This window comes from Acomys minous (assembly GCF_964271855.1).
Source record: "Acomys minous genome assembly, chromosome: 5".
NCBI classification, from domain to species: domain Eukaryota; kingdom Metazoa; phylum Chordata; class Mammalia; order Rodentia; family Muridae; genus Acomys; species Acomys minous.
Window position 1 is genome coordinate 28,996,345 of NC_140494.1, and position 13,977 is coordinate 29,010,321.

The following is a 13,977-nucleotide window of genomic DNA, read 5'->3' on the forward strand; positions in this document are numbered from 1 at the left end:
GTGTAGGGGCCCTAGGTCCAGCCCATGCATGGTCTTTGGTTGGTGATTCAGTCTCTATGAGCCTCCACTGGCCCAGCTTAGTTGCCTCTGTAGGTCTTGACTCCTCCATCTCCCTCAGTCCTTCTCTCACTCTTCTATTAGACTTCCAGAGTTCCTTCCACCTTGTGTTTGGCTGTTGGTCTCTGCATCTGATTCCATCGCCTGCTGGATGAAGCCTCTCAGAAGACAGACTCCTCTCTGTAAACATAGCAAAATATCATTAATAGCATCACGGTTGCCTCCTCCAAAGGGAGGAGTCTCAAGGTTAGCTAATCATTGGTTGGCCATTCACTCCATCTCTGTTCCGTCTTTATCCCTGCACATCTTGTAGACAGGAAAATTTGAGGTTAAAGGTTTTGTGGGTGGGTTAGTGTCTCCATGCCTCCACTGGAAGTCCTGCCTAGCCACAGGAGAGGCCCCTCTGCCAGGAATCTCAGCCCCCCAGAACCCCCCTCTTAGTGTATTTGTACTTCCTCCCCCACTCTGTTCCCTTTCCCACCTCCTCTCTCATCCAGTTCCCTTTCTCCATCCACCTCCAAAGTCTGTTTCATTTCTGCTTCTGAGTGAGATTCAAGAATCCCCCTTGCACCCTCCTTGTTACTTGGTGTCTTTGGATTTGTGGATTTTTGCAGGGTTATCCTGTGCTTCATGGCTATTATCCACTTACAAGTGATATGTGTCTTCTGGGTCTGGGTTACCTTACTCAGGATGATCTTTTCTAGTTCCATCCATTTGCCTGCAAATTGCATGATACCATTGTTCTTAATAGCTGAGTAGTATTCCATTGTGTAAATTTACTGCAGTTTATCTATTCATTAGTTGAATGGTATCTAGGTTGTTTCCTGTTTCTGGCTATTATGAAAAAAGCTGCTATGAACATAGTTGGGCAAGTGTCCTTGTAGTATGGTGGAGCATCTTTTGGGTATATGCCTAGGAATGGTATAGCTGGGTCTTGAGGTAGAACTATTTCCAATTTTCTAAGAAACCTCTAGGTTGATTTCCAAAATGGGTGGACAAGTTTGCACTCCCACTAGCAATGGAGGAGTGTTCCCTTTGCTCCACATCCTCACTAGCACATATTGTCACTTGAGGTTTTTATCTTAGCCATTCTAATGGGTATAAGATAGAATCTGAGAGTTGTTTTGCTTTGCGTTTCCCTAATGACTAAGGATATTGAGCATTTCTTTAAGTGCCATTAAAGATTCTTCTGTTGATAATTCTCTCTTTAGCTCTATACCCCATTTCTTAATTGGGTTATTTGGTTTGGTGAGGTCTAGTTTCTTGAGTTCTTTACATATTTTGGATATTGGCTTTCTGTCAGATGAGGCATTTTGTCCTATTGACAGTGTTCTCTGCCTTAAAGAAGCCTTTCAGATTCAAGAGTTCCATTATTAAATGTTGATCTTAATGCCTGAGCTATTGGTGTTCTGTTCAGGAAGTTGTCTCCTATGTCAGTGCATTCAAGACTATGTCCCATTTTCTCTTCTATTAGGTTTAGTATATCTGGTTTTATGTTGGAGTCTTTGATTCTGTTGGACCTTGAGTTTTGTGCAGGATGATAAATGTGGATCTATTTGCATTCTTATACAGGCAGACATCCATTTATACCAGCACCACTTGTTAAAGATGCTTTCTTTTTGCCATTGTATGGTTTTGGCTTCTTTGTCAAAAATCAAGAATCTGTTGGTGTGTGGGTTTACTTCTGTGTCTTCAATTCAATTCCATTTTATCAACCTGTCTGTTTTTATCCCAGTACATTGTGTTTTTTATTACTATTGCTCTGTAGTACAGCTTGAAGTCAGCGATGGTGATACCTTGTATAGGAGTGTTTTAACTATATTGAGTTTTTTATGTTGCCATATGAAGTTGAAAATTGCTCTTTCAAGGTCTGTAAAGAATTGTGTTGGCATTTTGATGGGAATTGCATTGAATCTTGAGATTGCTTTTGGTGAGATAGCCATTTTTACTATGTTAATCCACCCATCCGTGAGCATGAGAGATATTTCCGTCTTTGATTATGTTCTTGATTATCTTTCTTCAGAGACTTGAACTGTGTTTATCAGCTGTAGAAGTTCTCTGGTAGAATTTGGAATCATTTTGGTATACTGTCATACAGTCTGACGTCATCCTTTCCAGTTTGTATTCCCTTGATCTTCTTTAGTGGTCCATTGAATAGTAGATATGGAGATATTGGGCAGCCTTGTCCCTGATTTTAGTGGAATTCCTTTAAGTAGCTCCTCATTTAATTTGATGTTGGCTATTGGCTTACTGTATATTGCCTTTTTTTTTTGTTTTTTGTTTTTGTTTTTTTTTTGTTTAGGTGTGTGCTTTTAACATGAAGGAGTGTTGGATTTTGTCAAAGGCCTTTTCAGCATCTAATGACATGATCATGTAGGTTTTTGGGTTTGGGTTTTTTTTGGTTTTTTCCCCCCAGTTTGTTTATATGGTAGATTTTGATGAATTTTTGTATATTGAATCATCCCTGCATCCCTGAGATGAAGCTTACTTGATCATGGTAGATGTTTTCTTGGATTCAGTTTGCAAGTATTTAATCGAGTGTTTTTGTATTAATGTTTATAAAGGAAATTGGTCTGAAACTCTTTGTTGATTCTTTGTGTGGTTCAGGTATCAGGGTGACTGTGGACTCAGAATAAGTTTGGCAATGTTCCTTCTGTTTCTATGTTGTGGAAATTTTAGGAGTATTAGTATTAGCTCTTCTTTGAAAGTCTTGTAGAAGTCTGCACTAAAACCATCTGACCTTAGGCTTTTTTGGTTGTGAGACTTTTGATTATTTTTTCCATTTCCTTAGGTGTTATAGGACTATTTAAATTTTTTACCTTGATTTAACTTTGGTTTTTGGAATCTGTCAAGAAAATCATTCATCTTGCTTAGATTTTCCAATTTTGTGGAGTACAGCATTTTGAAGTAAGACCCAATGAATCTTTGGATTTCCTCAGTGTTTGTTTTTATGTTTCCCTTTTCATTTTTGATTTTGTTGATTTGGATGTTGTCTCTCTGCTCTTTAGTTAGTTTGGCTAAGGGTTTGTATATTTGATAGATTTTTCTCAAAGAACCAACTCTTAGTTTCATTGATTCTTTGTATTTTTCTTTTTGGTTTTTAATTTATTGATTTCTCCTGTTTTTATTATTTTCTTCCTTCTACTCCTATTAAGTGTGTTTGTTTCTTTTGGTTCTAGAACTTTCAGTTGTACTTGTAAATTTTTAGTATGAGATCTCTCCAATTTCTTTATGAAGGCACTTAGTACTGTGAGTTTCCCTCTTACTCATTTTTTCATTGTGTCCTATAAGTTTGGGTATGTTGTTCCTTCATTTTCATTTAATTCTAGAAAGTATTTAATTTCTTTATTTCTTCCCTGATCCAGTGGTCACTGAGTAGAGAATTACTCATTTTCCATTGTAGGCTTTCCGTTGTTTTTGTTGTTGAAGTTCCAGAAACTTTTTAGATTCAACATTTTTGTGTGTGTTTTTTAATTGCTTCCATTTTCAATTTCAAGTCTTAAACAGTTTTATTTATTTCCTTCATCCATATGATTATATTTCCCTATATTTCTTTAAGGGACTTATTAATTTTCCCCTTAAAGACCTTTATCATCTTCATAAAATTAGATTTAAAGTCATTTTCTTGTCTTTCAGCTGTAGTAGGATAGCTTGGCCCTGGTGGTGTCATATTACCCTGGCTATTGTTGACTCTGTTCTTACGCTGGCCTTTAGCCCTCTAGATTTTGTGGTTATTCTAGGCTTAGATGCTGCTTTCTGAGTTTTTTTTTTATCTTTGTTGGATGGGTAGGGTTTGTGGTTTTGTTTTTTTTTTGTTTTAATTTGGTTTCTGTGTCTTCTCTGTCTTCTTGCCCAAGTGGTCTGGAGTTCTGGTGACTCTTGAGTCTTCAAGTCCATTAGGGTGTCTCCCCCTGAGGTTTTTGTGGCCTGTGTGGCCTTTGTAGTTTGGGTTGCTAACCTTTTCTTTGGGGTTCCTACTTTCAGCATGACCTCTGTGAAAACAGGCAGAGTTGTGGGTCCAAAAACAAGAGTCCAGGGGATAAGGTGCAGTTTAAGGCTGTGAAGTGTGTTTTGAGGGTACTTGGAATGCAGGGGATTGAGGTAGGGTGTCTTACTTAACCTGGTGTGCCTGGTGACAGCAGGCCTCTTGGAAAGCAGGCAGAGCTGTGGGCCAGAAAATGGAGTGCAGAGGACAGGGTGCAGTTTACCACTGTTGGGTGTGCTTTAGGGAGACTTACAGGGTAAGGACTTGGGGTGGGGTCCTACCTGGTTGTCCATGGTGCCTCCAGGCTACTTGGTTTGTTTAGTTGGTCCATCTGTATTTGTGTGTGTGCGTGCGTGCAGGCGCTTTCTGCCATTTAAGTTCTTGCTGCCTAATAGCTAGAACTCAGATCTTAACCCCTGTCTTCCATCTACTTTGAGGTCTGGGTCTGTTTGATTGTTACAGCTTTTGACGCCGTAATGAGATAGTTCTTAGGAACAAGTTGAGCTGGGACTCAGTTTATCCTGGGAGAAGGATAATGCTGCACTGGGTCAGGTCTGAAAAGTGGTGCATAGAATGAACAGGACCTGCCCAAATTCACCTTCACAAGTGGAAAAAAGAGGCCAGGCCTCTACAAGGTAGGTTCCTGCACTGGAAGTTCTCCTGCCTCTGGCCATCTCTTCTCACCTCTACCCTCCCTCCTAAGGTCTGCTCTCACTTATCTAGAAAATCATCTAGCATAAAAACTAGGTGTCCTGGCTGAGAAAAGTCAAAGCCACACTAAACAGTTCCAGGGAACTATGACAAAGAGCAAAAAAGCAGGTGCCACAGAATGTTGGCCCAACATACTGGGTACTTACTTTCTGGAGGAAATGATCAGGACCAGCTTCCACAGTAGTAACAAAGTATACCATCTTGGTAAGATGTTTTCATTATTGAAATTTGAAATTTAACTCTAGTTGTTGCCGTCCCTACGTCTGTGTGGACGTAGACACCTCTCCTCTCATTGTGGAGACCCATCCAGCAGCCAACTGTACGTGGGACCAGACTACAGATAAGCTCATCTAAGGCTGGGGTAGGAGTAGTCTGTCAGCGTCTTTAGCATGTTCCACCACTCCCAGCAAAATGTCCATGCTTCTGGTATTTCTTTGAGGGCTAGAGCTGGAATTGTCGTTTCATATAGGGAACCTCTAAACACTGCCCTTCTCTCCCATTGAGGAAGTGTAGACTTCAGCTCCTTAGGGCAGCATACCTCTGGGTGTTTCCTGAGACTCTGGCTTGTTCCTTACAGCTCCTGATGGATTCATCACTGGTGAGGGACAGGTATTGCCTGTGTTGGGCCTAAGAGACATGAATCTCCCTAAAGCAGTTCCTGTTGATCATTTCAGTCAGACTTCATCTTTCTGGGCTCCAGCTCATGTGGATTCACATTTTAATATCTGTTTAGTGGTAATATTGCATAGCTGGTATTCAGCCAGGCAATTAATTAGATCAATTTTTTCCCTGGAAGATGAAGTTTTCCTGATTCTGGTCTTCAGTGGTTTGGCAGTCATGCCTACTCATAGGCTGCTAAGTGTAGCTGCTGCTGTTGTTTTGCAGGAATGAGCTGGAGCGACAGTTCCTTGAATTGCTACAGTTCAACATCAATGTTCCTTCCAGTGTGTATGCCAAGTATTACTTTGATCTTCGTTCTTTGGCAGAAGCAAACAACCTGAGCTTTCCCCTGGAGCCTCTAAGCAGGGAGCGCGCCCACAAGCTTGAGGTAAGGTGGATTCACGTACCACTGGGGAACGTTCATTGTCCCATTACATCTCCACGCCCCACACTTTCACTACTGCCCAGTGTGTGTTGTGAAATAAGGACAGGACCCTAGATGGATTACTGGCCAGTTCATTAGCTGAGAGAGAAGGGGGGGGAAGGGGGGAGAGTGTGTGTTTGTGTGTGTGTGTACGCACACATGTATACATTTCATTTTTTATAGTTTTGGTTGTGAGCCTAGCCTTCAATGGCTGAGCTATCTCTCCAGCCCATATATTTCATTTTTTAACAACCATAAAGCAGCTTTTACTCAATATATACCAATTCTATTTTAAAATAAAAGATTTTTAAAAACATTCTTGTGTTTATTGTTTTGCTTTGTTTTGTTTTTATGATTAAGCCCACAAAAATAAGTATTTCCCACTGGGCATTTAAACCAAAAAGGGAGTGGGGGGAAGCTGCCAAGTGGCTTTAGCCATTGAGGGTCCAGAAACACTATTATTATTGTGTTATTTTTTCTAAATGATTCTTTTGTAGTTGGAGCTAAGCCCTGCCTCACTGGTATGGTCTGGATTGAAGGCTGTTGTTAGTAACATGTGACTATTTATCATAGCAAATTCTTTCCACCAGCTCTTCACATCTGGTATAATGGGTGGCAGAAAAGGCTAGTGGCAAGGAACACTGGTGAAACGCCACTGTGCTACTGCATGGGTTCATTCCCTCAGGACCTTCAGCCACGAGGCAATGTGATCCCAGCCAAAGGACCTGTTGTGGTTTGGTTTCTCTGCTATGATAAAACAGCTAATAACTCTTGAGGAAAGAATTATAGTTCTGCATCGTAGTCCATCGTTGAGAGGGAAGGCAAGGCAGGCACTGACACAAAGGCTAAGGAGGAGTGCTGCTTAATAGTTTGCTCTCGTGGCTTGCTTACTGTGCTTTGTTATATACCCCAGGACCACCTGCCCACACGTGGCACTGTCCATAGTCCAGTCTGATGGAGGCATTTTCTCAATTGAGGTTTTGTCTTCCCTAATGATTCTAGCTTATGCCAAGTTCACTCACTCACACACACACACACACACACACACACATACACACACACACACACACACACACACACACCACCTCCACCCCCACCCCCACCCCCACCACCGCCGCCACCACCACCAATAACTAACCAGCAACAGAGCCGTAAACCACAGTGGAAGATGGGAGAGTCCTTTTTCAAACTTGTGGTGTCTGCTCCACTGTTTGTCTCCCTCTGTGGCATGGTGATCTGACAATACCAGCAGTTGAATAAAATCAAGCCGGAAGTGGAAAGAGGTTTGTGGTGTTGTTGTTTGAAGCTTCGATGGAAGTTTTATTTAGATTGAATTTCTTCACATTCGTGCTCTTGAACACAGTTGTTCTAGCTTTCTTGCTGATGCTGTTATACAGTACCCTGATAACAGCATGAAGGAGAAATGGGTTAGGGCTAGCATTCTAGTTCATTATTTCAACGGAAGTCAGAGCAGCTAGAAACATCACATCTGAGAGCAGAGGGAGAAACACACTTAGTGCTTAACTAGCTTACTCTGTCAAGGACCCAAACCAAGGGATGGGCTACCCATAGTGGACAGATCTTCCTACATCAATTAAGACAGTCAGGGCAGTCCCCTATAGACATGCCCATAAAGCCACTCTGCTCTCAACTGTGGGACTGCAGTGGCCCAGGGTTATGAAGGAAGACTCAAGGGAGCTTTGAATTGTGATACCTTAAGGTTGGCTGCCTCCAACCTGCACCATCAAGATGGCTTCCCCACCATCAACCCTAACAAGAACGTATTACCTTGACAGTAATCTGGCTTCATTCCTTGTTTGACCTTATAATGTGTCATCCCCACCCACCCACCCTACAGCCTCTTGAGCATGCAGGTGCAGCACCTTCTAATGCCCCTGCCCTGCCAGTGGTACACAGCTACAAAAACCTGCCCCAGAGGGCATAAATTCCCCCCTTTCCCCCGGGAATCCAAACCAGTTCTCAAGTGCTGTTCCTGAGTGTGGTTTTGCCCACTGCTAGCTGAGACTCTACATTGCACTCACCCTTGCCTGTTTAAGTGTCACTCCCTCCAGTACAGCAGGCCTGGCTACCCCAAGGGGAAAGTGGACAGAGAGCAGCAAGAGACAGTTCCTCATTGAGATTTTCTCTCTCTCTCAAGTAATAGAGTATCTTCCTTATTCCTGCTCATTGTACTTGAACTTGTCAATTTGAGCACAAAAGTTCTAGGTTTTTCTTGAGAGCTCTTAAAAATTACAGTTAAGAGAGCAAACAAGTAAAAGAGTCTGTTTTGTTTGTTTTGCTGTGGTGTTCTCTCCTCTCTCTCTCTCTCTCTCTCTCTCTCTCTCTCTCTCTTTCTCTCTCTCTTGTGTATCTTTTTGTATCTCTTTTCTCTGTCTCTCTCTCTTAGACAAGATCTTTCTATACAACCCTGACCGAACTCACTGGACCTATAATGTAGAGCAGGTTGTCTTCAAACTCACAGAGCTCTTACTGCCTCTGCCTCTCACGTGCTGGGATTAGCAGTGTGCACCCCCACACCCCCACAGTCCATTTATCTCAAGAAGAGACCTAAATAAAGCAAACAAGAAAAGAGGCTGGGTAGGGTACTGAGCACTGGGATGAAAGCAGAACACAGGAAGGTTTCAGTTTCCTCTCACTGTTGAGATTTGTGCCTCATGCAGAGTACTCTTAGGCTGGGTAGTTGTCTTTTAAAAATGACTCTCAGTTGGGCTCAGAGTATTTTTACTCTGTCTACATGTCAGAGAAAGCTGTTGTCACCACATACAATCTGGTTAAGAGAGAATCCTGCTAGCTATCTGTTGCTATGATGAATTCAGACACACACTATTTATGAGACATAGCAATTACTAATCTTAGGAAATTTAAGTAAAAGAACTTGATCCAAGAGCTCAGATGCCCCTCAAGAATCTGACTTGTGTTTCCCTGTGTCCATGTATACTGTTTGCATTATGCTTCAGGTGAGACTGCTTAGCCTGGTATTCTCTGCTCACTCAGGTGACTGCTTGCCTTCAACATGGATGCCTGTGTTGTTTCTTTCCTCCAGTCCATTTTCTCTGCTGCTACTTGGAGTTACTTTCCTAAAATGCAATTTTGAATTTTAACATGTCCTTTTAAAATTATTGGCAGGTTTGTGCTGCTGCAGACTGACTTTCCATCCTAGTCCCATGTGGCCTCTCCATACCTCAAAACCCCTCAGTCTAGTCTCAAGACCACCCACCATGTCACTTTACCCTGGACACCTTATTTGCTGCCATCCTTACTATGACTGTCTCTCACCATTACAGTCCTCATCATGGGTGTCTCTCACAGTAGTCTTGGGTGTTCCTTCTCCTCTGCTTCCATGATCATGAGGACACCTACCCACCAACACCACCCCATGCCAAACAGAGTTACAGTTGCGCTGGGCAGCAAGGCCTATTGAACCAGCAGAGGTGTCAGCCTTGCAGAGCCCCTCGCTAAGGGAGTCCCCATGGGACCTGATGTGTGCCCTGACCTTCACTGTCTTTATCCCTCAGGCCATTTCTCGTCTCTGTGAGGACAAGTACAAGGACCTGAGAAAACCCACGAGGAAGCGTTCAGCAAGTGCTGACAACCTGATTCTGCCACGGTGGTCCCCGGCCATCATCTCCTAAGTGGGGCACCCTCCTGAGGCCATGCCGTCCTGCAGTTTCTCCTTTTGTTTGAGAAAAGATGAACTTGGGTGGTTTGTTTTTCTCATTTCCTTCTGTTTTTAACATATAGCCCCCTCAAGGCTGCCTTCACGCCCGCCTCCACACCGTGTAGGTGCACACAAAGAGGCTTTAAGGGACGTGAGATCAGTGTTCTGGAAATCCAGTGTCAAGCCTTCCTGGCTGTCATGAACAGCATTTCTTTCATGGAGGAAACAGACTCTAATCTGGGAGGAGGAAATGAAGGAAAGGGAAGTTATTTTGAGGCAGAGAGTACTTGGTAGCTTGCCTGTTTCTGGTTCCTGTTTGGTTATAGATACTAGACAGAGCCACATGGTAGGTAGCAGAGTTGAATGCACATCCAAGTCAGGAGTGCACGCTGCGCCTTTGAAATCAGTATGCTCTGTAAGATTTCCTGCATTCCTTCTTGCTGCTCTTTTGGGATCGGGGAGGGGGGTGTTTGTTCACTTTTATTCTGGTTTAATTTTGATCCCATAGAGCAGAGAATATAGTTTGTACCCACCATGGCACAGACATCCAAATAAATAGTACTGATTGTATCTCTGCACCATTTTCTCTAGCTGTCTTCTGAGCTTTCTTCCTCAAAAGTAAGATGTGCTTGTTGTGTTTCTACACACCTGTTTTATATGATTCTCTTTCAGCCGTAGCAAGATTAACTTGACTGTAGTGCTGAACCAAAAGTATCCCTCTCCTGCCTCCCTCCAGGAACATTCTATCTAGATTACATGGGTGCTTGTGCCTTTCAGTTTTCTTGCAATTGGTTGTTCCTGGCTTTTGTTTTTATCACCTCTTCTCCCTCCCAGGTTCTCTTTTTCTGCTAACATGAAGGTGTAATTATAAAACTGAGATTTTGTGGCTGAAAGCAAAGGTTCTCAGCACAGGCATCTTGGATAGAGAAGCATCTGGGAGCCAGGTTTTGCTGACCTCATTGTAAGGAGCCGTGTCTGTGTGCTCCCTGCCTGCTCATTCTTCTACTTCCATGTCCATTGTTGCAAGCAATATTCTTCTTGACTTTTATATGTTTACTTTAAATCAAATTTAGTCTATTTGTATACAATTTTTTTAAAAATCTAAAATTTAGAAAACGGGGAGTGGGTGGGTGGGTATTCCAGTGGGGAGATCACTAAAGGGGAAAATGTTACTATTTACTGAGGTATTTTTCACAGAGTGATTGAATAAAAAACAAACAAACAAACTCAACTTGCATTTTCATTGTGGGTGCTTGGAGAAGCTACACAAACTGTGAAGGTTCATGCTTCCTTTATTATCACCACCTTTTATGTTTTCTGACTGTTTCTGCTTTGCCTTGGGGCTAGATTAGAATCTTTTATTGAGTGAAGTAAAAGGATTAAAGATATCCTTTCAAAGAGAAAAATCTGACATGAGTCCAAGAATCTAAAACACACACAAGTGCTTTGCTTCTGCCATCTTCTTAGGTTGCAGTGACAGAGGTTTGTGAGTTTTTCATTGTTTGCGAGATAGCATTTGGTTTGTTACACCAAATGGTGAGCTTGGAAAAGTTTAGAAATGTATGTCAGTTTTGAATACCCTAAAATCATATGCCTGATCCCAACAGACCCCTTTCCATGTAGCACACTTTGGAAATGGAAGGAACAAAATGTCAAATTCCCTAGAGCATGGAGCCAGAAGTGTTAGTCAGGATTCAATGATGTGTGTCTTGTGCAGTGGTATTTTCAGTCAGAAATAGGAGCAAATCCTGGCCTCATCTTCCAGTGCAGGAAGTGAAGAATTAACTACCCTCCCATCGCACCTTTGATGATTTGCTCTGAGTAGGAACCCGGATCAGCTTCTCTCTTCAATAACCTTAAACAGAGGTCTAAAAATCTAGAAAGTATCATTTTGTATTCTCTCATCTCTATAACTCTAAAAGGGACCTATTTTCTTAGCCAAATAAGAATACCTCTTAGATAGATTCCTTCCTCTCATGTAAAATACCTTATTTTACCTACCCATTTCAGGAAGGAGCTGCTGACTTAAGAGCAGAAATCTTATTTTTATTCCTTTTATTTGAATGCGAGATTTGGAAAATGACTTGTGTAAATAATTCAATGCACCTGATAACTATTTTGTGGAGTTTATTAAACTGCTTTAAAAGATTGTACAGTCTATTTGTTGTATGTATGTACGCACAGTCTGGTATCTGGCATCAGCAGTGACTCCATACAGCCTGGCTCACTTTTATTCAGACTGTTGACTGTTGTATTCAAGCTTTGTGCACTGGACTCTACCTCTAAATAAGAAACCTTTCCCTACTCATCAGTGAGTGTTAATGTGTATTGATCAGTGTGTTTCTCGCACTAATAATTTCAGTTGTACCTTTCAGTCTGAATGACTAGGCATGTGGGTAGAGGATCATTGCATTTTCCTATACAATAATGAAGACTTACTTTTTGTTCTCTAGCTTGTTCTAAGTTTGCCAAAAGAAAAAGGAGAAAACAAAACAAAACAAATCTTAATAGTATGTGGTGAGAAATCATGATAACTGTAATTTTGCAAAGTAGTTTGGTGTCCAACAGATAACACTGGATGCTGTACAGGAATGCTCTCTCAGTGCAACCCTTAAAGAAGAGCTTGTTGTCAATGATAAATGATTCAGAAAGCCAATTTCTTGACTTTAGACTGGATTTAAGCAGCAAATACAATATGTTGGAGAAAAAAAAATTTTTTTTAAACTTTTTCAACTGGGAGAGGAAAGTAGTTAAGTTTAAATGAAGGTAAAAAGTAATGAGATCCAGAAGGTCCTAGAGGTGCTCTCATGCCTTAATGCTCAGATGAGAGCAGCTGCGGGCTAGCTCGTCTGTGCTCCTTGATGGTCTTTGCCTGGACCATCTCCAGCTTGCTGTTTCCCTTGGTATAGGGGATTTTGCTATTTAGCTGAGCTTCAAGGCATAATTTGATGAGTCATGATTTTTCATATTCCTGCTGCTTTGGGGACTATGACCTGGAGCCATATTTTAAGCTTTGAGTTTAATTATATATTGTTAGTTCACTGTAGATATTTAATAAGTTAAATAAATATATATGTACATAGAACCAATAGTGTCTGCCTTCCTGCTGAATTTCTTTTTTTTTTTAGTTAGTTGATATAAAATTGGACATTTTTTTCATAGTGGTAGTACCAGCCTGTAATCCTAATGGACATGGCTGAGGCAGGAGGATCATGATTTTGAGGCTGCCTTGGGCTATATAGTAAGATGCTTCCTCAAAAAAAAAAAATAAATAAATAAAAGTGAGCAGGTTTTATAGTGGTGGGTAAACTAATTCTAAGAGCAGTGGGAGAAAGTGTGTGTGTCTCCAGTGATTGAGAAGCTCCTGGAACTTCAACCACGTGAGGAGATAAGTTACCCAGCAGAATCAGGTAGAGCACATGCTGCCCTTAAATACTGTTTTTGTCTTATAAACCACTATCTCCTGGCCTTGGCTGGAGCGAGTATCTCAAGACTTTGGCTGGGTAGTTCTTAGAAACATGGATTGTTTTCTGAAAAGCCAGCCACAGACAGTGCCTATACTTGTTGACAGTGGAGAGAACAGGAAGCGGAGCCGGCTGCTTAGCGTAGGGCTTGAAGCCTCCCCTCCATGAACAGAAGGGAAGCTCCAGGCCCCCTGTGGAAATAACCGCTCACTCTCGCTGCATGCAGAGCATGGAGCAGCACTAGTAATACCCTCCCAGAAGCAAGCTACCCGGCAGCTACATACAGGTAACAGAGTCAGCGAGGAACGTGTGTCCCCAGTGCTGATGACTTGTCCCAGCCATACTGCTGGGCTGTTGGTTAGAGCTTCCTACTGAGTTGGTACATGTTAAGGCCACAGGTCCTCTGGTGCCACTTTTTACTAGAAACGTATCCTAGTAATCCAAAAATGATTACTTTTACTGATGGTGTAAGGGTTCCTGGAAGCTGCTTTGTGTGTGCACTGCTGCAGGGTGGTCTCTGGCCATGGCAGGGCTTGTTGTTCCAAAAGCTTTGCAGAGAGTTCTCTAAGAACCTGTTTATATTAAGAGCCGCCTTTGACATGTCTGACTTGATGGCATTTGAGTTTTATAGGTTCCAATAAACCATCTTGTATCCTTTTGTGATTTGTTTGGGGGCAGGGGACTTTATTCCTTTTGAGAGCTTTTGTTTATATAAATAGATTCAAATGTGCAATCAAAGAATGTCATCTCAGAATAAATGCAGTTTTGACAAAAATGTTAACCACGACTTGAGCGTATATGTAACATTTTGTTGATGTTGGTGTTGACCTGTGTTGTAATGGGACTTGAAGTTCTGGTCCAAGTCTGTCCTTGGACAAACTGCCTTCCTCTCCCTTCTTTCAGTGAAGGTGGCTGTCAGAGGCTCTTGCTAGTTCGTGAACACATGAACTGTTTTCTTGTGGCATGCTAGGAAGTGTGTACCCGTTTTTAAAAAGCG

General features: G+C 41.9%; 1 protein-coding gene across 2 annotated transcripts in view; it reads left to right on the plus strand.

Annotated features, from left to right (window-relative positions):
* CCNY (cyclin Y) overlaps positions 1-13,767 on the plus strand; it is a 115,580-nt gene extending 101,813 nt beyond the window's left edge. For both annotated transcript variants that reach the window (XM_084781085.1, XM_084781086.1), the window contains exons 9-10: positions 5,639-5,801; positions 9,374-13,767. In XM_084781085.1, coding sequence (XP_084637211.1) covers positions 5,639-5,801; positions 9,374-9,490 — 280 coding nt within the window. In that variant the 3' untranslated portion in view covers positions 9,491-13,767. The remainder of the gene's footprint in view (positions 1-5,638; positions 5,802-9,373) is intronic.
* The last annotated feature ends 210 nt before the right edge of the window (positions 13,768-13,977 follow it).